General features: G+C 38.3%; 1 protein-coding gene across 5 annotated transcripts in view; it reads left to right on the plus strand.

Moving 5' to 3' along the window:
- The window catches only part of LOC128695665 (CREB-regulated transcription coactivator 1), a 276,224-nt gene that overhangs the window by 33,653 nt on the left and 217,672 nt on the right, over positions 1-24,899 (plus strand). For 4 of the 5 annotated variants that reach the window (XM_070093389.1, XM_070093386.1, XM_070093390.1 and 1 more), the window contains exons 2-3: positions 6,183-6,341; positions 21,695-21,739. In XM_070093389.1, the coding sequence (XP_069949490.1) occupies positions 6,183-6,341; positions 21,695-21,739 (204 nt within the window). The remainder of the gene's footprint in view (positions 1-6,182; positions 6,342-21,694; positions 21,740-24,899) is intronic. The other variant, XM_070093387.1, reaches the window with a different exon arrangement.

The raw sequence follows: 24,899 nt of genomic DNA on the forward strand, positions 1-24,899 counted from the left end.
AATTATGGCCAAAACTCGGGGTACCACTGTACTATATAATAATAATTATAATAATAGACGGCTTCAAAAGGCTGTCACTAGATGGCGGTGATTACCACGACAATGCAGGAGCAGTTGTGGCCACCTCCACCTGTCACATAATGACATATTTTATTCATTCTAGAGTATATAGCATCAGGTTTCTATGTTGTTTATATTGTTTACTATGTCATATTAAATGAATTGTGATAGATAAATAAGCCGTATAGATGATATTAGTGAAATGTTGAAGTATCTTGTCGTGCCTTCTGAGAGCCGGGAACGGATTACAGGTACCATCCGACTTAAGACCAAGCTTGGTACCGACCAGCTGGTCATAAGTCAAAATGGACGTAAGTCGAACCTTACTACTGAATATCAACATCACACTTTTGTAATGATTTTATTTTATTGTTTTATTTTGGTATTTCATTTTTTACTCTACTTTTTATGCTGTTAGTACTGTATTTTATACCATAAGGTTTAGGATAAACACTGTGTACAACACAAACAGTTGTTTATTTCCCAGAAATTTGGCATAAAAAACACGGTCATAAGTTGAGTGGTCCTATGTCAAGCAGGTCATAAGCTGGATGGTAGGTGTAATTGCATTGCAACTAATTTAAATGAGGAAAATTGACTCTGCAAATGTGCAAATCCAGATGCGAGCAAGGTCACGAAACGGATTAATCTCATAAGTAAAGGTTCCACTGTACAATGGTTTTCAATTATACCCATTCTTCATTTATTCAGACTTCCTGCAGTAAATATATTCACCACTCACTATAAGCTCAGGATGTAAATATTTTAAGGTAAGTAATGTGTGTGTACTGTATATGCATTTTTTAGGCCTAGCTATATTGCTCACTTAATAACATATGATAATATAAACATGTTATCAGGCTTTTATATGCATTTGAAAGTGAAAAAGGTTATGATTCACTTCACAGCGACTTTTGCTAAGCAGTGGTAGCTTGGAACCTAACCTACTGTATAAGTGGGGCCATCCTGTATACAGTATTTATTTCTGTGAACTGTTCCGTGAATCACATTAGGAATAACTACCTGTCTGTATAACATCTATACACATCATCAGTAATTAATACTCGAATAACTTTTTCCACCCAATTAAGCCTTGTTTTCCTTTTGTGTGCTTATGCATGAGTTGCCTCAAGTGCCTAACTTGGACAGTACTCAGGCATGCTTGACCAGAGAATTCCCACCATTATTGTAGACATACAGTACTTGTTCTACCATCCTGGGGGATGGTGAGCTTCACAAATTCTGCTTGGCAAATAGACAATATTCTCTAGGTTTTCCGTGTAGGGAGTGCTCAATGTGTACCCTTGGGCTGTCCTATCCTCAATGCTTCTACTACACAATCTTTACCCTCTGTTTCTTGTTCAGTATGTAATTGATAGTCAGCTACAAATTTCAACCCTTGGGGGTGTCTCGTGCATCGTTTGAGCAGCTGATGGTTGCATATACTCTGCCTGCAACTTTTCATCTCTTAATGGCAGAAATTCAGAAGGCTAATGCTTCCTTGATTTCAGTGCAGGAATCTTGGGGATGCTTCAACTAGGATTCCACTGTTACTTATGCTTCAACCACCTGGGCATCAAATATTTTCTAGCAATGCCTTTTAGTCTTAAAATTGCACCCAGGATCTTTATGTGGATCTGTTGGCCCCTTGTGAACTGTCTTTGGACTAATGTTTTGTTAAGGTTAATTTTCTCAGGGACATCTTGGGTGTGGGCTCAACTTCACTTTCAACATCCACCACCCTTATCACAGTTCTCCAAAACTTTTGGGTGGTGGGGGTTCTGTATCAATCTCTGCCAGTCCCAGCTTGTTCCAACATGATTATTACCTTGGCTGGGTGTCCCACTGTACTCTGCAGAGTTTGGCTCTCAATCTCAACAGAGTAACAGAAAACTCTTCGAGCACTTCTTCAGTATTTCCTTTCCCAGTATCTTCCAATCCACAGAGAAATGGAGTCGATAGTTGGAAGTTTAATTTTTGTATTTTTTTTCCTGTCTCTGGGGACCCTGTGCCCCTTTTGGGTGGTGAGAGCAGCGACTCGATCCTTTTATGCTTTCCAAAGGAAAGCGTTTCCTTTCCTACTGGATGGTGCTACTACATCTCTGGATGGTGCCACTACATCTCTGGGGATTGCTTCCAATGAACTTTCCTCCATCATCAGATGCTTTTATGATGAAAGATTCTGCTATAGATTGGGGAGCTGCACTTAACATCTTCAACATAAGATTGTTCTTCACAGTAACTTGAAAGAGCTGAATGCCATACAGTCATTATTCACCAGAATAACTTTCTGTAGGACTCGCCACTGATGGTCTACTTGATCAACATGCTATCATTTACCTAGTTTAAAATTTCTGGCCCTCATATGTTGCTAGACTTTTGTGAGTTTCACATCAGATTTTCCTATTCTCTTTCATACAGGGCACTTAAACATCTCAGTGGATTGTATTTCCCAACACCTTTCAGTTTCTTGTGAGTAATAACCTCACCAGGAGGTGTCTCCATTCCTTGTGACACAATGAGGGTCTTCTAGAGATGGATATGCTTGTCACCAGGGAATTTCACAAGCTTCCAGTATTTTTCTCTTATTCTAGACATGTCAACAAGTGCAATGGGTGTAATGTGTCTGGACTGGTTGGATTACCGGTTCCTCTATCTTCACTTCAGGATCCCCACTGTTGGGGATAGTAGCTTGAGATTATGAGCAACATACACACTGCATTCTCATTCTCATTTAACATAGGGTCCTGTCTCTATTGAACATGGCAAGGAATATTCTGCATTTACAAGATTATGGGTATAGGCAGGTTGATTTCTACTCTTCAAGCTTGGCTGTTATAAGATCCCCCACAGAAGATTCTGGTTTCACACTGAATGAGGGTTGATTTGTCTGGGATCATGGTGGGCCTCTACTCAACAACAGTGTGTGTGTGCTGGAGGGCAGGGGGGGGGGGCAGAAGTTCTTGTCATTCATCAGCATCAAGGATGTTTACCTCACCAGGGTTACTCGGTTTGTTGTTATAAAATTTAATTGGCTTGAGCTCTGTGAGAATCAGATTTTTAAATGTGTTTATAAGTGTGGGTGTTTCCCACTCCTTGTTAAGAATGCTGTTGAGGGCATATTTTTAAATGTTGGTCCTTGAACTGTATGGTGTTAGCATATAGCACCTCTAACTCATCTTTCACCATGCCCATTGTAAGATATCCATACTCAGCTTGGAAAGTAGTGTTTCTTTTGACGACTGCTATGGGCACAAAGGTGAGTATCCCCTATGCTCTACAATGGATTCCAGACCTAGTATTCTATCATCTCATGGAGCTAAATGACACTATCACCTCAAGGCTGAAATTCCTGCTAAAGAACAAAAAGGGCACACAGTGCTAACTGGAATACTGATGAGTTTACGATTACGAGTCTTTTGACGCTCCTCTTCTTTGTCCTGTTATAACACTCAGGGTTGGCCTTTCTCTGGTTTACCTTTCACTGTACTCATAGCGGCCCATTACCTCTCTTCAATCAGGCCTCTTTATTAACCCCTTCAGGGTTCAAGGCCCAAATCTGAAGTGGTGCCCCAGTGTCCAAGAATTTAAAAAAAAAAATTTGTTATTTTTTCTTATGAAATGGTAGAGAATCTTTTTGTGAAGGTAATAAAACAAAAAGTACGAAATTTGATGGAAAATTGACGAAATTATGCTCTTGCGAATTTTGATGTGTCAGCGATATTTATGAATCGGCGTTTTTGCCGACTTTGACTCCCATTTTAGGCCAATTACATTATTCCAGTCAACCAAATTCTTAGCTATTTCACTAGTATTACTTCTATTCTATCGATTGAGCACAAGAAATCGCCAAGTCAACTGTTTCAACTACAAATTAAAGTGATCGGAAATTGTTAATTTGGCCAATTTAACACAAAGTTCAAAATATTTCAATTTCAAAATAGGGTCCAGAATAAACAATGTAGGTATTCCTGGAACTAAACTAACATTTCCTCTGTTCATTAGTTACGTTTTGAGGCTTTACAAATAAATTCCATTTTGATTTTTTATTCACATAATAAATTTTTATTCAAACCAAAAAAATAGAATATTTACTGTTATGCAATACTGTAATAATTGTATAAATATCATCACCATATTTGTGAATGCATATTAGACCCACTAGCTGGTGTGTATTAGACGTGTGAGGTGGTTTGTTTACTCTTGAATATCGGCAAAAATTTAACATTTCTGCTACTTTGAGCTCAGTTTCAAGCCATTTCCAGTGCTAAAACCAATCAAAATAATCTCTATTTCTGTAATATGTCTTCCATTCTATCAAATGAGACCAAGAAATTGCAAATACAACTATAAAAAACATACGAAAAAACACTGCAAAGTCGCTGTTTTAATCGAAAAATCATGATTTCAGTTTTTTCTCTCTCATTATATACAGTGTGCTGCAGGATCTGTTTTATGTGGTACACACATACCACATAGATGTATTCTCTCATATCTAGGCCCAAATGTACCACTCACAGTTTATCAGAGTGAGCTGAGCTCATGACGTAGATCTACGGTTTGGACCCTGAACGTAAAGCCGTAGATCTACGGGGCGGACCCTGAAAGGGTTAATCTAGCTTCAGGACTTAATGTCAGTTCTTGCTCCTCACCACTTGGGTAAAACAATTCATTATATTTGTTCACTGTACGCTGGTGAAGGTTTTTCTGCACCCACAGTAAAGACCTATGGTATCTGGGGCATTTTGAGGTTCTTGACACTAATGGATGCCATGAAAATCATGTGCTTCAACTGTCTACCAACATAATGGTAACTTACTAGATAGGAACCAAGAAGTTGCTTTCCTAGGACACTACACTCTGAAGTCAGTGCAGATCTTATTACAGTACTCTCTTAATGTTAATGTTTCTCTTGGCCTAGTTCTCAATATACTTGATGTGTGCTTGCAGAGAATTATGGAACACCTTCTCTTCACCATACTTGAGTTAGTTGTGCCTTTCTACCAGGCAGTGAAAAGGTTTATCCCTCTTCTGAGGGTATCCAACCTGGCCAGACCTAGACAAGCATACAGATCAAAGTGGTAACTGTTCTGAGTTGTGTTTTAGCTACAGGCATGATATGGCCCTGAACCATTATAAACATTAGGGGCAATATACCAAATTGACTATTGGAAACTACAAAGTCTAAACAGATGGTTCTCTAAATTCTGATAATATTAGTTCTCTGGAGGAAATGATTGGATTACTGATAAATGTGTGTGTTCATGAATGATTACTGGTGCTATTCTACCTAAATTTAATTTGCTATCACACGTAAGAAGTATCCATGATTTTTCTGGTTAGCTAGGTAGATGAACCTTAGCCAAATCACCTAATAGAGGATTCAGGACTGTCCAAATCCTGTGTTTGAAAGCTTCTTATACAGGAAGGTTCCAGGGTATAATACAGAGTCCATTCCTTCCCTTTATCAGGTGTTTTTCCACAGGCTGTGCAGAGTAGTTGTGCGTGCTTGAGCAGTATCTAAGTTTGATGCTAGAGGGAATTTGTACACATATGCACAAGAAGTAAACAACCCTAAACTAGGCAGCAAAAGTGATAAGAGTTCTAATTACTGGTAATAAAGAAGTTTTATAGACAGGTATCTATTTATAATGTGGCCATGGAACCCTTTACAGAAATTAGTTTTTCATTCAGAGCCTCTACAATAGACATTATCCTTTGATTAAATTGATTGTTGAGTGAATACTACATACATCATAATGTGCAAGCTGACTCCATCCAGGACATTTTTGGGTGTATTGACATTATTGGATTTTTTGTTATTTTTGTATTCTATAGAAAATGTTTTTCTAAATAAAAAATGTGGTATATGTAAGAACTGAAACTCCATAACATTTTGATTCTTCACTTATAGCACAGTATTGTAAATACATATTGCTGTGTATGTGTTTTTATAATTCATGTAAATTATCAACTTGGGATTAAAGTATTGTATGGGACTGATTTTTCAGAAGTTTGGTAATGAAGTTTTTGAGTAATTTTAATTATTTGATGTATATTTAGGAAATGTGTTACTATTGTAGTATTAGTTAAAATTTAAAGTTTTGACATTATCTCAACAGCCAAAACCCCCAAGTCAGGGCAAACAACAGCAGTTGCTACAGCCACAGACACAGCACCATCATCTTCAACAGCACCAACACCAGCAGCCTCAGCCACAGCACCATTCATCTAGACCGCCACAAGGAGGCTCTCTGCCTGACTTCTCTATTAATTTGCCGGTGTGTATCTATGGTATAGTTTTCATCAGAGTAATACTGTTTGGCTTGTAACATGCATCATTTAAACCTTGTTATGTTTCCTAATGTAGCTAAAGCTTTTCATTCATATATTTTAATGTATCAGTGTTTTCTGTAATTTTTAATTTCTTGATATTGAAATGCATTTTTTAGCATGAATTTTTTTTGAGGTACAGTACAGTGTATGTTGTAGGGAGTACTGTATCATGATATGAACAAATGTATTTAAAATTAATTTCCACTTTTCCATGAGTGCATGAAGTGTAAATTGTAATTTAAATTACAAAGCCAGTTTTTATTCATTCAGAAGTTACAAAATAAAGCATTTTTGTATAGACCCTGTAGATCATCGATTATCCAGCAGTCCTGTTTGATCTTGCAAATTATTGCATAATCCAGAGACCATCGGAAAATTGTTTTTTCAGTCTGGTAGTTGGCCACCACATATCTGCAATCAGTTGAGTAAAGAAGTCAGTGTTGTAATGTGTTGCCGAATATCCTAGAACAGCAAAAATATGAGAATTTACATGTTACTGTAGTGTTCCTTGTCAGAAATGTATGCTGAAAGTAATAAATTCAGTTTTTCAACAATTATTCATTATTTTTTATTTATTTATTTATTTATTAACAATTTGAGCACACATACAGAGGTACAAAAAATACAGATAAGAGCAGCATGCCAAAGCCACTTATACTATGCATAGCATTACGGGCTGGCTTAAAATTAAGTTAAGATTAACTAAGCAATGATGAAATCAGTGATAAAACATTAATGTAAACAGATTATTATAAAGCACAAGTGAGTATTACAAAAACAGGTCATATGGTTGCATGCATTGTTGTACATTCAGTCGTATGGAGTATTCTGTTAGGTAGTGTATTTAAAAAATAATAAAGTTAGATTGGGTTTTAGGTTTAACATTTATGTGATATAATTGTGAGAAACATTTAAGATATACAATTTATAAGGTTCAGTTATTCAGTATTTATTTGGTTTTGGGTGAGTAAGTGATCTTTGAGAAGAGACTTGAATTTATAAACAGGTAGTGTTTCTTTTATATTTACAGGTAATGAATTCCAGATTTTAGGGCCTTTTATGTGCATTGAGTTTTTGCATAGTGTGAGATGGACACGAGGAACATCAAAGAGTGATCTGTGCCTTGTGTTATGGTCATGTGTTCTGTTGAGGTTGGCAAGGAGATGTTTGAGGGGAGGGTTAATATCAGAGTTAAGTGTTCTATGTATGTAATAGGTGCAGTAATAAGTATGGATGTTTTGTATGGTGAGTAGGTTTAGTGTATTGAATATTGGTGGAGTGTGCTGCCTGTAGTGAGAATTTGTTATCATTCTAACTGCAGCCTTTTGTTGGGTAATTAGTGGTCTGCGATGGTTAATTGTTGTTGAGCCCCATGCACAAATTCCATAGGTGAGATAGGGGTAAATAAGAGAGTGATATAGGGCCAGGAGGGCTGACTGTGGAGCATAGTACCATATCTTCGATAGTATGCCTACAGTCTTGGAAATTTTCTTAGAAATTTGTTGTATATGTGTATGAAATTTGAGTCTATTATCGAGGTGGATTCCTAAGAGTTTTCCCTCTGTTAGCTTTGTGATAGGTGATCCGTTTATCATTATGTTAAGAGGGACATCTGTAGCTCTGTTACCAAACTGAATGAAGTAGGTTTTGTCAATGTTTAGTGTAAGTTTGTTAGTCCTCGTCCAGGTAGATATTTTCTGTAATTCGGTATTTACAGTATTGGCTAGCGTGACTGGGCTCGGGTGGGAGAAGACGTATGTAGTGTCATCTGCAAATAGTGTGGGTTTGAGTAATTGCGAAGCATTTGGTAGGTCATTTATGTATAGGAGAAAGAGAAGAGGGCCAAGGACACTTCCCTGTGGGACACCAACTGTAATTGGTTGTGCAGAAGAAAATGCCCCATTTGCATACACATATTGGCTTCTGTTGCTGAGGTATGACTTGAGGTAGTTGAGGGAGTGCCCTCTTATACCATAGTGTGACAATTTTACGTGGAGCAAGTCATGGTCAACTGTATCAAAAGCTTTACGTAAGTCATTGAAGATCCCCAGTGGGACTTCTTTTTTTTCTATTGCAGTGTATATATGTTCTAGCATGTGATTTCGTGTATAGGGCAAGGAGGAATAACATCTTGTAGGAGTGAGGAAGAGCCAGTTGTGAGTGTGGGGGAAGTTCGTGAGGCAGTAGGTAAAATGAAAGGGGGTAAGGCAGCCGGGATTGATGGGATAAAGATAGAAATGTTAAAAGCAGGTGGGGATATAGTTTTGGAGTGGTTGGTGCAATTATTTAATAAATGTATGGAAGAGGGTAAGGTACCTAGGGATTGGCAGAGAGCATGCATAGTTCCTTTGTATAAAGGCAAAGGGGATAAAAGAGAGTGCAAAAATTATAGGGGGATAAGTCTGTTGAGTGTACCTGGTAAAGTGTATGGTAGAGTTATAATTGAAAGAATTAAGAGTAAGACAGAGAATAGGATAGCAGATGAACAAGGAGGCTTTAGGAAAGGTAGGGGGTGTGTGGACCAGGTGTTTACAGTGAAACATATAAGTGAACAGTATTTAGATAAGGCTAAAGAGGTCTTTGTGGCATTTATGGATTTGGAAAAGGTGTATGACAGGGTGGATAGGGGGGCAATGTGGCAGATGTTGCAAGTGTATGGTGTAGGAGGTAGGTTACTGAAAGCAGTGAAGAGTTTTTATGAGGACAGTGAGGCTCAAGTTAGAGTATGTAGGAAAGAGGGAAATTTTTTCCCAGTAAAAGTAGGCCTTAGACAAGGATGTGTGATGTCACCGTGGTTGTTTAATATATTTATAGATGGGGTTGTAAGAGAAGTAAATGCGAGGGTCTTGGCAAGAGGCGTGGAGTTAAAAGATAAAGAATCACACACAAAGTGGGAGTTGTCACAGCTGCTCTTTGCTGATGACACTGTGCTCTTGGGTGATTCTGAAGAGAAGCTGCAGAGATTGGTGGATGAATTTGGTAGGGTGTGCAAAAGAAGAAAATTAAAGGTGAATACAGGAAAGAGTAAGGTTATGAGGATAACAAAAAGATTAGGTGATGAAAGATTGAATATCAGATTGGAGGGAGAGAGTATGGAGGAGGTGAACGTATTCAGATATTTGGGAGTGGACGTGTCAGCGGATGGGTCTATGAAAGATGAGGTGAATCATAGAATTGATGAGGGAAAAAGAGTGAGTGGTGCACTTAGGAGTCTGTGGAGACAAAGAACTTTGTCCTTGGAGGCAAAGAGGGGAATGTATGAGAGTATAGTTTTACCAACGCTCTTATATGGGTGTGAAGCGTGGGTGATGAATGTTGCAGCGAGGAGAAGGCTGGAGGCAGTGGAGATGTCATGTCTGAGGGCAATGTGTGGTGTGAATATAATGCAGAGAATTCGTAGTTTGGAAGTTAGGAGGTGGTGCGGGATTACCAAAACTGTTGTCCAGAGGGCTGAGGAAGGGTTGTTGAGGTGGTTCGGACATGTAGAGAGAATGGAGCGAAACAGAATGACTTCAAGAGTGTATCAGTCTGTAGTGGAAGGAAGGCGGGGTAGGGGTCGGCCTAGGAAGGGTTGGAGGGAGGGGGTAAAGGAGGTTTTGTGTGCGAGGGGCTTGGACTTCCAGCAGGCATGCGTGAGCGTGTTTGATAGGAGTGAATGGAGACAAATGGTTTTTAATACTTGACGTGCTGTTGGAGTGTGAGCAAAGTAACATTTATGAAGGGATTCAGGGAAACCGGCAGGCCGGACTTGAGTCCTGGAGATGGGAAGTACAGTGCCTGCACTCTGAAGGAGGGGTGTTAATGTTGCAGTTTAAAAACTGTAGTGTAAAGCACCCTTCTGGCAAGACAGTGATGGAGTGAATGATGGTGAAAGTTTTTCTTTTTCGGGCCACCCTGCCTTGGTGGGAATCGGCCAGTGTGATAATAAAAAAAAAATATGTGTATAATAGCATCATTAGTATTTTTATTAGGCCTGAATCCAAATTGGCAGGGGTTGAGTATGTTTTGGGAGATAAGGTAGGAGTAGATTCGTTTATGAATTAATTTTTCGAAGATTTTTGAGAGAGGGTGTAAGTTGGATATTGGCCTATAGTTATTCAACTCTGTTTGGTCTCCTCCTTTGTGGATCGGGGTGACCCTTGCTATTTTGAGAACTGTAGGGAAGGTGGAGGATTCAATGGATTTGTTAAAGAGTGTTGCAGTGATTGGTGATAGCACTTGTGACACTTTTTTGTATATAAAGGGTGGTAAGGTATTTAAATCTCCTGCCTTGTTTTTTAGTGCGTTGATAATAAGGGAGACTTCGTATGGGTTAGTCGGAGCTAGGAACAGTGTGTTCGGGTAGTTGCCGGTGAGGTAGTCATTTGGTGGGGTATCTGAGCTTGGGATTTTATTGGCAAGGTTTTGTCCTATAGTGGAGAAGAAATCATTGAGTCTGTTTGCTGTTTCTGTTGGTGGGAGTTGGGGTTCATCTGATTTTGCTAATTTTATTTCGCTATTTCGTGATATCTTTTTTGTTCCCAGAATTTCTGATAGGGTTTTCCAGGTCTTTTTTATATCACCTCGTAAGTTGGATAATCTGTTCTCATAATACAATTTTTTTGCCCTTCTTATCAGGCTGGTTAGGATTGACGAGTAACGTTTTGTTTGGTCTCTGGTTATGTGACCCATTCTGTACTGTTTTTCATATTGGTGTTTTGTATTTTTGGATTTGAGAATGCTGGGTGTTAGCCAGGGACTGTTCAGTCTCTTAGCTGTCATCTGTTTAGTTTTTTTAGGGCAGTGCTTATTATAGAGGTATTGGGTCTTTTTTAGAAAATTATTAATACATTCGTCAATATCTGTATAGATTTCTAGCTCAGTGTGCCAGTCAATGTTTGCTACTGCTGTTGTGAAGTTATTAATGGCTGCCTCATTGTGAAGTCTGAAGGTGACTTTAGTAGTGTCTTGGGGTAGTTTACCAAGAGTTGTTATGAGGAAAGTAGGGTAGTGGTCTTTGGTATTATCTGTAATTATGCCTGATTTTAAAGGGGATATGGTGTTGGTCCAGATGTGGGCAAGTAGGGAAACACTAGTCTCTGTAACTCTTGTAGGTTTTGTAACTGTTGGTAGCAACATACAGTTACTCATTGTGTTTGTGAAATCAGTAACGTGTGGGTCCTGGTCTTGCAGGAGATTTATATTGAAGTCACCTGAGAGTAGTAAGTGATCTTTGTTCATGCGTGCATCAGTTATCATACTTCCTAGGTTTTGACTAAATTGGCTAATGTTTGACTGTGGAACTCTGTAGATGTTTATCAATGTGAGAGGTTTTTGTAGGTATTTGGATTTGAATTTGGCTATTATATATTCCTCATGTTCATCCCTTGTGCAAGTATTAGTGATACATTCTAGTTGGTCTGAGTAGTATATGGCTGTGCCACCCCCTTGTTGGTCTGGCCTACAGTTGTGTATGGCTGTGTAACCAGGAATGGCATAGACATCTGTACTATCAGGCTTTAGCCAGGTTTCAGTTAGTGTAATGATGGACATATTGGCATGTAATGAATTTAGTAATGCTATGAGGTCATTGTAATGCTTGCTTAAAGATCTGATATTGTAGTTAAAGATAGTTATGTTGTTGTTGGCACTGAGAAGTGCCTTTGATTGTTCTGCAGTGTAGTAATTACAGTAACTGTTTGATTCATTTAAGTCATTAAATAAGAGGTTGGTATCAGGATCAATGCTTGTAATCATAAGATTTGTAGTGAATCTATAGTTAGAATTAAGTATAAAACAAAGTAAATAGTCTTAAGCTAAAAAATAGCACCTGAATTATTATGTATGTGTAAAGTGATTGCTTGGTGATGATCATCTCATCTTTGTTCATTAATACGCTTGTACACTGCCTGTCTTATGAAAATGAATTTGAATAATACACTGTATAGTTACAGGAAAAAGCCATAATTTTTTGGTACAAATTGGTCTTGAAGTGTGGACTTTCTTACAATGACCATTTTCCTTTGTTAAGGGCAGGCTTATGCTTATGAAATGAATTTGAAAGATAGTTAAGAGATAGGGCAAAAACAAATGAAGCAATAAATCAGCAATGGGAATTTTCTGAATATGGTTCAATTCTACAGAATTTCTCACCCCATGAACTGTTTTCTCTGATTTACCTTTATTAAAATAAATTTGAGTGATTTAACCCCTTGACTGTCGCAACCCCCAATCCTGAGGTGTCTCCTGGTGTCGCAAAATTTAAAAAAAAAAATAAATTATTTTTTCATATGAAATGATAGAGAATCTTTTTCCGATTGTAATGACACCAAAAAAAAACGAAATTTGATGGAAAACTGACGGAATTATGCTCTCGCGAAGTTAGCGACCTCGGCAATATTTACAAATCGGCGATTTCGCCCACTTTGAGCCCTATTTTCAGCTAATTCTGATGTTCCAGTCGACCAAACTCATAGCGATTTCTTTAGAACTCCATTTTTTCTATCGATTGAGTACAAGAAACTGCCCATTTACCGATTTCAACTACCCAATAATGTGGTCAGAAATTTGCAATTTGGCCAATTTCACGAAAATTAAAAAATATGACAATTTCAAAATAAGGTCCAGAATGAACAATGCAGACATTCCTGGCTCTAAAATAACATTTTCTTTGTTCATCAGTCATGTCTCAAGGCCCCTCTGATATTACTCTTGCTTTCTATTTTGAATTTTTATTCAAACAAAAAAATAGAAGACTTACTATTATGCAGACTACTGCAATATTGTAATACTTGTATAAATAACATCAACCCATTCATGACTGCATATTAGAATGGCTAGTTGGACATTTATTGGACAATGACATCATTTGTTTGCTTTTGAACATTGGCAAAAATCAAACATTTCACCTACTTTGAGCTCAATTTTTAGGTTCTTTTTATAGTAAAATCAACCAAAATCACCTCTATTTCTATAATATGTTTTCCATTTTATCAAATGAGACTAAGAAAACGAGAATACAACCATAAATACTACACGAAAATAGACCACGAAGTCAGAGTTTTTTTTCTCATTATGCACTGCATGCTCCAGGATTTTTTTTATATGGTGCACACTGACCACACAGATCCATTCTCTCACAACTGGGCCTACCAGCTTTCTCCTGCTTGATTTGAAGCCGCTAGAATTTATGAGTACGTATATATACGTCAAACATGGTACCTCGTAAGACATATATATACGGCCGCGACAGTCAAAGGGTTAAACAGTATAAGTCTTTAACGTGAGAAATACAACTAGTTTTTCCATGTGTTTTCTTGGTGCACCAGTGGTATGTTCATTTTTTTTTTTTTTTCAACAAATTGGCCGTCTCCCACCGAGGCAGGGTGACCCAAAAAAGAAAGAAAATCCCCAAAAAGAAAATGCTTTCATCATCATTCAACACTTTCACCACACTCACACTTAATCACTGTTTTTGCAGAGGTGCTCAGAATACAACGGTTTAGAAGCATATGCATATAAAGATACACAACATATCCCTCCAAACTGCCAATATCCCAAACCCCTCCTAAAGAGTGCAGGCATTGTACTTCCCATTTCCAGGACTCAAGTCCGACTATATGAAAATAATATTTTGGTATAAATTGGTCATGAAATGTAGATTTTTTTTATGATGGCTGTTTTCATTTTCTTTGGTGTACAGCACCTAAATTGAAGTACCGTACTGTAATGTTCACAATATTAGTGCTTATTGAATTTCCATGATCAGATTTCCTTCTTATACAAATAGTTTAAGTGGAATAAGAACAATACACGTATTTAAATAGATATGGCCAAAGAAATGCACCATAGAAATTGTGATCATCCAACATTTTGGAAATTTAGTGCAGCTTCTATCCACTAGTCAACCTTCAAAACTAGGGATGCCAAGCCCATGATGATTCTCTTCAAATTGCTTGTATTCTCTAGGCTGGAATACTGCTGTACACTAATGGCCCCCTTTAAGGCTGGCAACATTGCAGATCTGGAGAGTGTACAAAGAACTTTCATGGTACGCATAAGGACGATATGGCACCTAAACTACTGGGAAAGGTTGAAGGTCCTTTATCTGTGTTCCCTCGAACGCAGGCGAGAGAAATGCATGATACTATGCACTTGGAAGGTCCTGGAGGATTGGTACCAAACCTGCACACGAAAATCACTCCCTATGAAAGCAAAAGATGGCAGGAGCTGCAACATTCCCCCGATGAAAAGAAGGGCCATCACGAGTACACTGAGAGTGAACACAATAAATGTCCGGGGCCCAAGACTGTTCAATTGCCTCCCAGCATACATAAGGGGGATTACCAATAGACCCCTGGCTGTCTTCAAGAAGGCACTGGACAGGCACCTAAAGTCAGTGCCTGACCAACCAGGCTGTGGTTCGTATGTCAGCTTGCGTGCGTCCAGCTGTAACAGCCTGGTTGATCAGACCCTGATCCACCATGAGGCCTGGTCTCAGACTGGGCCATGGGGGCATTGACCCCCAAAACCCTCTCCAGGTAAACTCCAGGTAGTCACTGGATAATCGATGAGCTACTGTAGTGGAAAAATGTGTCAGATTCACACTGTCAGACTAGCAGATTGACATAGGATATCTATACATATCTTAAATACATAAGTGCTATGGCAGCTCCACTTGAAAGGGTGGCCGTGCAGAAGTCTCTCTAGGTCCCCCCATAATAAATGCATGTACAGTTAGGCAACGTGTCTTACCCTTAGCAGATGGAGGATCAAGCTTGTAGCAGTCCTTGCTGTAAGTAAGCCCACACAGCTTTAACACTTAACAGGAAATATGTATAATCAACTCTGAGTTACCCCTCTCTCTCTTTCTCACCCATACCAAAACCCTCTGTCTCACACCCACCACTCACACCACAACCCTCTTCCAAACCCACCACACATGCCACAACCCTCTGTTTCAAACCCACCACCTACACCACAACCCTCTGTTCCAAACCCACCACCCACACTACAACCCTCTGTTCCAAACCCACCACCCACACCACAACCCTCTGTTCCAAACCCACCACACACACCACAACCCTCTGTTCCAAACCCACTACCCACACCACAACCCTCTTCCAAACCCACCACCCACACCACAACCCTCTGTTACAAACCCACTACCCACACTACAACTTTCTGTTCCACACCTATCACTTACAACATAAGAACATAAGAATATAAGAACCAAGGAACACTGCAGAAGGCCTACTGGCCCATGCGAGGCAGGTCCAAGTCTCCTACCGGCTTAAGCCAATGCACCCAACCTAGTCAGGTCAGGTCACATTGACTTAAGGGAGGAACACGGCAACCGACCTGGTAGCACAAGCTATCAGGTCTAACTCACACCCACCCACATCTACTCATGTATTTATCCAACCTATTTTTAAAGCTACACAACGTTCTGGCCTCTATAACGGTACTTGGGAGTTTGTTCCACTCATCCACAACTCTATTACCAAACCAGTACTTTCCTATATCCTTCCTGAATCTGAATTTTTCCAACTTAAAACCATTGCTGCGAGTCCTGTCTAGGCTAGATATTTTCAGCGCACTATTTACATCCCCTTTATTTATTCCTGTCTTCCATTTATACACCTCAATCATATCCCCCCTAATTCTACGTCTTTCTAGAGAGTGCAGTTTCAGGGCCCTTAGTCTATCCTCATAGGGAAGGTTTCTGATACATGGGATCAACTTTGTCATCCTCCTTTGTACATTTTCCAGAGAATTTATATCCATTCTGTAATACGGTGACCAAAACTGTGCAGCATAATCTAAATGAGGCCTAACCAAGGATGTATAGAGTTGAAGAACAACCTGAGGACTCCTATTATTTATGCTTCTTGATATGAAGCCAAGGATTCTATTAGCTTTATTGCGAACACTTATGCACTGTTGTCTTGGTTTCAGATTACTGCTAACCAGAACTCCTAAATCTTTTTCGCAATCCGTAATATTAAGATCTACATTATTTAGTTTATATGTGGCATGGTTATTGTCCTGTCCAACATTTAGAACTTTGCATTTGTCTATATTAAACTGCATCTGCCACTTCTCCGACCACTGCATCAGTCTATTCAAATCTTCCTGGAGGGCTCGAATGTCCTCGTCAGAATGAATTCGACGGCCTATTTTGGTGTCATCGGCAAACTTGCCGATGTCGCTCTTTATGCCCTCATCTATGTCGTTTATGTAGATTGTGAACAGCAGGGGGCCCAACACTGACCCCTGTGGAACACCGCTTGTGACGCTTCCCCACTCTGATTTCTCCCCATTTATGCAAACTCTCTGCTGTCTATTTGTCAACCATGCCTCTATCCAGGAAAAAATTTCTCCTCCTATTCCATGTGGTTTAATTTTCCTCAATAGTCTCTGATGTGGGACCCTGTCAAAAGCCTTACTGAAGTCCATATACACAATATCATATTCATTACCATGATCTACCTCCTCAAATACCTTAGTGAAAAAACTTAATAAATTCGTAAGGCAGGAACGCCCCTTTGTAAAACCATGCTGAGATTCGTTGATTAATTTATGCTTTTCAAGGTGGCTACGAATTGCCTCGGCAATTATTGATTCCATAAATTTTCCCACTATGGAGGTTAGGCTTATTGGTCTATAGTTCGAAGCTAAGGACCTGTCACCTGTTTTGAAAATAGGTATCACATTTGCCATTTTCCACTTATCTGGCACCATGCCAGTTTGTAGTGATATTTTGAAAAGATTAGCCAAAGGTGTGCTAAGCTCCTCTTTACATTCCTTTAGAACCCTTGCATACAGTTCATCAGGGCCTGGGGATTTGTTAGGTTTTAATTTATCTATTTGCCTAAGGACCATGTCACTTGTGACCCTAATAGTGCACAGTTTATTATCGTCCTGTTCTACATAATTTATCATTACTGGAATATCGCTGGTATCCTCCTGTGTAAAAACTGAGAGGAAGTATGTGTTAAAAATTCTACACATTTCCTTATCACTGTCAGTGAGCTGACCCGAGGAACTTTTGAGTGGGCCTATCTTGTCCCTGATCTTACTTCTGTATACCTGAAAGAATCCTTTTGGGTTAGTCTTCGATTCTCTTGCAACTTTAACCTCATAATCTCTTTTTGCTTTTCTAATTCCCTTTTTTATTTCTCTCTTTAACTGAATATATCGATTTCTTAATTGCCCCTCTCCTCTTTTGATTTGCCTATATATGCCTCTCTTTTGACCAATCAGATATTTTAATCTATTGTTCATCCATTTAGGATCGTTTTTGTTTGATCTGATTTCCCTATTTGGAACATAATTTGACTGAGCAGCTAGAACTATGCCCTGGAAAGCATCATATCGGCAACCATCACCACCTACCTGACCCTTAGTCAGGTCATTCCAGTTCAGCCCACCTAAGTAATTTTTCAGTCCTATGAAATCAGCCAAGCGAAAGTCAGGGACGGAGACTTGATTGCCATTATTAGGGGAATTCCATGATATATTAAAACTGAGTGATTTGTGATCACTTTCCCCAAGCTCATCATTAACCTCAAGATTATTAATTAGTGTTTCCCTACTGGCAAGAACCAAGTCAAGGAGGTTATTTCCCCTAGTTGGCTCTGTCACAAACTGTTTTAAAAAACAATCCTGGATCGTATCAAGAAAGTCACCTGACTCTAAATTTCCTGTCAAATTGCTCCAGTCAATCTGTCTATAGTTGAAATCTCCCATTAGCACAACATTTTCGTATGTAGATGCCTTACGAATTTCGTCCCATAGAAGTTTACTGCACTCCCTATCCCTGTCCCACACCCACCACAACCCTCTGTCCCACACTCACCACTCGTTCCTTTACTTTTGATGAATTTCGAGAGGTTTTTCTACTCTTGGAGCCTGGCCTTGCACAAGGTTGTCTGTACCACATAGCCTCCACCTACACCACAACCCTCTGTCCCAGAGAGTGGCTACTAACCCGAGCAGGTATTTAGTGTAGATGAGACATGTTTGTTCTACAAGATGCTGTCTACGCCATGCATCAACAAACAAGAAAACTGCTCTTGGATTTAAGGTCACAAAAAGACCATTTCAGCTTGTTTCTTTGTGACTCATGAAATGGTAATAACACGGTTGCAAACAAATCACAGAATTGGAGGGGCTTGAACCCATGGCAGGTGAATCCTAAACTCACAGGCCAGTGCACTGACTACTTGGCCAGCTAGCTTTGATAAGATTCGTCCAACTAGGTATATTTAAGATTAATCCAGCTAGGTATACGTATTTAAGATTCATCCAACTTTGTATATTTCTGTATGCCACGGGAAGGTTATCATGGGCTCCACTGTGACCACAAAGGCAGGTTTTAAAGTAAGATGACTTCCCATACCAGCATGGCTGGCTGGTGTGGGATTTGTCCCCCGACACCCTCTTTACCACAACCCTTTGTTTCACACACCAACACCACAACTATGTCCCCAACATGCACTACAACTGTCCCCCCCAACACAACCTAACCACAACCCTGTGTCCTACAAGCCCATGCATGTATTAACCTCGCCACAACCATTAGTTCTACATGTTCAGGCACATGCTACCCTTATTCAAATCCTCCCTCACATCACATGCTAAGGCACTCATCACCCTTGGCATATTAGTAAGGGAGAGGGAGAACAGATAGTGTTGTATCAGATACTATGAAAGAGAGGGGTGAGGGGGGGAGAAAGAGGGAGAGAAGGAAAGAAGAAAAGGAGAGGAGGAGGGACCCATCATGGGTGAGTACATTGTTTTTAATTTTATTGTTAAAAATGATGAAATTTTAGACAATATTATTGTCCCAGACAACATCTCTGATAATAACAAACCATTTTCAGATATGCTTCTCATTTGTTACTTGAGGACCTCTTTAATCCTTTATTTTTGTATGTTATTCATAATGTTATTTTGTAGTACTGTACAATGCAAAAAATGTATTCAGAATTATATGTTGTAGGGGATGTCTGCTTAAAAATAATTTCTTCTGAGGTACCTGATGCAAATTAAGTCTGCTGCATCTGGTAGTATGATTACTATGGTAGTATATCATTACTGCAGTGGATTATGTCCAATGCATCATTGACATAACTGGATATAAAAGAAAAAGTTGTAATACTGCACAGTACTGGTACTGGACAAAATGTGTACTTGGCAAACCAGAAGTGCTATTGATATTACTACCAAATCCTCTTGTACAGACAAATGTGTGATGCAATAGACTTCATCTGTTGTGCAGTGATTTACCTGGATGCCCCCATGAGGTGGACTCGCTGAGCCTTTGTTCGGCCAGAAATTTTGTCTGTGTATATCTGAAATCCATTGCATAGGGACTTGTTATAATGAAGTGTTACTACACTATACTATACTGTATTGAAAAATCTATTATGCTGTTGTATAGTTCAGCAGTGCTGTTTTCAAAATTATTCCAAGCATGGGAAATAAATTTTGAATTCAAAATATAAATTGATAAATGCATACATTAGCGTTTTACAAAAAAAGAGAATGATTTTCAAAATTAAAAATTTAAATCGACTTTCAAAATTTGAAATACGTACTGCAAAGCCTTGATTACTATATATAATAAATCCTGCTAAATGATCGCATTAATGAAATTCATGTTATTCAAAGCTGTTATAGCATGCAAAGTGTGGTAATTAGTCCCACTCCAATGCAAATACAGTATGCAATGAAATGTTTTAATATATTACCTGATGATAATAAAAATGTATTCCTTATTCTAGTTTGTTATAACAACAAAAATGTTATTGCATATCATTGTTGGTCTAAATTAAAGCTTCCGTCAGTCATCTCTGAGAGTGCGATTCAAGCAAGACACGGACATTTGTAGAGTCCAGTTCATAGAAAGCAGCCGCCTTCCAGTGTCTCTTATGTCTTCAACAACAACTTGCACTTAAGAGGGAAAGCCCTCAAATTATTATTTGTGCAATGAGGCAAATTGTTTCCACACTGCAAGTATATTGATTGCAGTTAATTCTTCCCAAGCATGGGAAATATTTTCAGAATTGTTGGACTGTGTTTCTACTATCTTCCATTATTTTCTTAAAAAAAATCATGATGTGTAGCTGCACTCTCAGACTCGCCAGTAATTTTAACATTATGAAAGTGAATTTGATTTCTAAAATGGCCAAACCAGCCATTGCCTGCAATAAAAGTTTCTTCAATTTTTGCATCAGTTCCATTTTCTTTCACTGCTGTAAAGAGACTCAAAGCATATAAATTAGGTCAGGTATCATTTTGTAATTTGTATTAAATCAAAATTTGTATACTATTCAAATTCATACTAATCATGGCTTTGCTGTATTTTGATTAAGATTGGAAAATTTAAAATTATTATTTTGAAATATTTTTATTAAGATTTCTTTTAATAAAAGAGTATATTTTCTGAAAATTTAAATTCAAATAATCACTAAATTGTAGAATTTTCTGAAGATCCATAGTTTCTAAATTTTAATTCAGAAAATCTGTCATTTAGAATTTTGAGGTGTCTTGCAAATATGTGAAAAATCTTATTTTTTATTTCATTATCTGACAAATGATCTTCATTTATAAATGTAGGTAATAGTGTGCAGGATTGCAACATTGTGGTAGTGGTAGTGTATTAGGTAAGGTACAGCATGCTTCAATTCATGTCCTCAATATTATCAAATGGTCAGTGTAGTTATGCATGTCATTTTTTCCCACTTATCAGGTGGCCTTTTTGTTTTAAAAATTGAATTGTTGGAATCCATTTCAAAATACTACAATATAGTCCTGTGAAGTATTCAGCATGTCAGGAATCAGAAATCCCCGGTAGATGTACTGAAATAGTTTACTTAAAGCTGGAGTTGCCATATATTAGATTTATTATAATTTATTAAGATTTATTTGCTAGTCATTAAGCTTGCAATTAAGTTAGAAATTAAACAAAGTACAATAAGCTATAAAATTATTTGCTTAATAGTCTTCAGTAAAAAAAAAAAAATATAATGCATGCCCTTTTTTTGAACCACCTTGTGGGTAAACTATGCTATGTTGGCTTGTTTTGCTTCTAAGCTCATCATGGATCTGTGGTTTTTATATTACACTTAGGATTGGTTCATACAAGTTTGAAACTCATAACTGTTGAAAAAATTAGTGTTTTGCCTATACTGCACTTTTCTTTTTTATTATGAAAATTTGGTGTAAAAAACAATAATTTGTGTGAACCATACCTTGTGACTGTGTACAGATGTTAGAGTTTCTCATGACCAAATACTCCTTGCCTTTACAGCAGGGTAGGGGGCCAGGATTCTACCCCCCACAGGGTTCACTCCAGGTAAAGTTACAAGTGTTTTGTACATCTTTTATATAACATTTAGGTAATTCACAACTTGCACAATAATGAAGTTTCTGTACTGTTTCCATTGTGTTGGTCTCATCTTACTCCATGATGTTGCAGGGTTGGATCTTAGCTAGACAAATTGCTGGAACAATACACAAATAACCCACACATAGGAGAAAGAAATTTATGACTGTGTTGGTCCGACTTGGACCATTAACTGGTTAACTAGTTAATGATCTAAGTCAGACTGAAATGTTGTCGTAAGTTTCTTTTTCTTTTGTGTGGGTTTTCCATGTATTGTTCCAGTTATGGTATTGTGCCTTTTTCTTCTTTAAATTGCTGGATATTGGCTAGGCAAATAATATTTACAAAAAAATGAGTGAATTTCTTCATAACTGGAAACATTTAAAATACTACACTTAACTGAGTGCAGGTTTGTATACTGATAATTACACTCCAAGTCATTTCAAATTAAATTTTGGATCCACCTCTGTACATTGATCTCAGTTTTACATTTGCTGTGATTTTTCTTCTCTGAATACACATTCGTGTGATCAAAGGCTTCTAGCAGCACCAGTATTCAATAGAATGCAGTAGTACCAAGTAGTAGTACCAACACTTGGGACTACTTAAGTTTTCATACTTTACTGACAAATCAGTTATAAATTGAGTTTGCCTTTTCTTTGTAGGAGTATTTGAATAATTTGTAGTTTACTTTTGTTTTTTCAGTCATTTTTTTCTTTTGTATTCATTATTTTTTTTAACTTTTAGGTGATTGTGATGCAGTTGTGAAGGATATATGTTTGTTGTATATGTTTGTTGACATAAGCTATAATTTAATTATAATTTCCATTACTTGTTACTGTGTATGATGTGCATGTAGTTATGAGTGTGGACAGAATGTTTAGAATCAAGAGATTTTTAGATACAGTGTAGACAATATTGAAGTTTTGTTAAGGAATTGTTGATCAGCATCATGAAGGAAGAGATAATGAAAGATTGAGAAAGTTTGAAGTCCAAGTACAGTATTGATGAAGAAAGTTGTAACAATATAAACTTTTAAAAGTTGAAGAGTTGCAGTACAGAATTTTGTATAGGATGAAAAAACAATAGGGTGAAACAAATTGGCAATACTAATTTAAATTGTTGGACTATTAGAGTGTAAACCATACTTTTATGTACAGACATTTCATATACAGGTAGGTGGGACAGTAAATTCTTATTAATTGGTTAACCCCTGAACTGTCCAAACATAGATGTACGTTAGTACCACTAGTGCTCCAAACGTAGATCTACATTAGTACTGCTAGCACTCCAAACATAGATCAACAATTTATTTTTCCTGCCTCCAAATTTGGCATGATTGGCCTGGGATGCCTGGTCAGTACAGAATGGGTCGTAACACTCAGTGTGTGCAGTATTAAAAAAAATCTGGGACCACTTTGTACCTTGTGGGAGCACCAGTTCAATTGAGTGCCAGCTAGAGCAAATAGTGTGGCAAACACCAGGGATTCACTGATGTCATGTCATATTAACACTCCCCTTTTAAGAGGAAAGTAATGTTGATCCAGAGTTTAGTGGCTTTGAAATGGATGTGGCCACAAGTGGTCAAGGAAATATCAAAAACCTCGATAATAACCCATGTGAAACATTTGTGTAACATCCTTTCATTTTTGATAACACTGGTAGTGTCATCCTGGCAGAATGTCCTATAACCTACGCCCTAAGTAAAGAGAGACGATTCTGGCTGGCTGGCTGGCTGGCTGGCTTGCTGGCTGGCTGGCTGTCTGGCTGGCTGGCTGTCTGGCTGGCTGGCTGGCTGTCTGGCTGTCTCTATATTTCTTTCTCTCACTTTTTTGCACAGGGTTTGACAAGTTAAGGGTCCCTAGCTTTATTGACAAGCTATTTACAGGTTAAGGATTCCTAACTATATTGCCAAGCTAAGAGCTGTTACCTACATCAGCTCATTTGAAAGCATTTTTATTATTATGAGACATACATGTAGGGAACACAATGAAGTTGGAACCATCTGTGGGCCAGCATTTTCATTTGATCATCTGACTTTATCTTGTTGACATCATTATGCTGTATGAATGTGTTCCATACTCGAGTCATCCTGGGTATATATGATCTCAGATGGAGTGATGTTCTGGAGAAGGGTGCAGCCAGAGTGAAGTTGTTGCTTTCTGCCCGTCTTGTGGCATAAAAGCTTGTTTCATGCTGTCCTCGAAGTGGATCCAAATGTGGTACTTTGACAATATTGGCCTTGTACATAACAGTAAGGCCACCCACATCCCTCCTGTGTTGAAGGGGTAAATAGATGAAGGCTCTGCTGAAATGACAGATCTATCTAGGATGGGTCCAGGTGAGAGATGAGATGCTTTGCTCTGTTCTCTACTCTTTCTTTCTCTCTCTCACTTTCACTTTCTCTCACTTTCACTTTCTCTCACTTTCACTTTCTCTCACTTTCACTTTCTTTCTTTCTTTCTTTCTTTCTCTCTTTCTCTTTCTCTCTCTTTCTCTTTCTCTCTCTCTCTTTCTCTCTCTCTCTCTCTCTCTCTCTCTCTCTCTCTTTCTTTCTCTCTCTCTCCTTTTTTTTTTTTTTTTTTTTTTACACAGGGTTTGACAAGGTTAAGGATCCCTAGCTTTATTGACAAGCTATTTACAGGTTAAGGATTCTTAACTTTATTGGCAAGCTTAGAGCTGTTACCTACATCAGCTCATTTGAAAGCATTTTTATTGTTTTGAGACATACAAGTAGGGAACAGGATGAAGTTGGAGCCATCTGTGGGCCAGCATTTTCATTTGATCAACTGACTTTATCTCGTTGACATCATTATGCTGTACGAATGTGTTCCATACTCGAGTCATCCTGGGTATGTATGATCTCAGATGGAGTGATGTTCTGGAGAAGGATATAGCCAGAGTGAAGTTGCTGCTTTCTGCCCGTCTTGTGGCATAAAAGCTTGTTTCATGCTGTCCTCAAAGTGGATCCAAGTGTGGTATTTTGACAATATTGGCCTTGTACCTAACAGTAAGGCCACCCACATCCCTCCTATGTTGAAGGCTCTGCTGAAATGACAGATCTATCCAAGATGGGTCCAGGCGAGAGATGAGACGTCTTGCTCTGTTCTCTACTCTGTCAAGCAGTCGC

Source organism: Cherax quadricarinatus, chromosome 42 (genome assembly GCF_038502225.1).
Source record: "Cherax quadricarinatus isolate ZL_2023a chromosome 42, ASM3850222v1, whole genome shotgun sequence".
Classification (NCBI taxonomy): Eukaryota; Metazoa; Arthropoda; class Malacostraca; order Decapoda; family Parastacidae; genus Cherax; species Cherax quadricarinatus.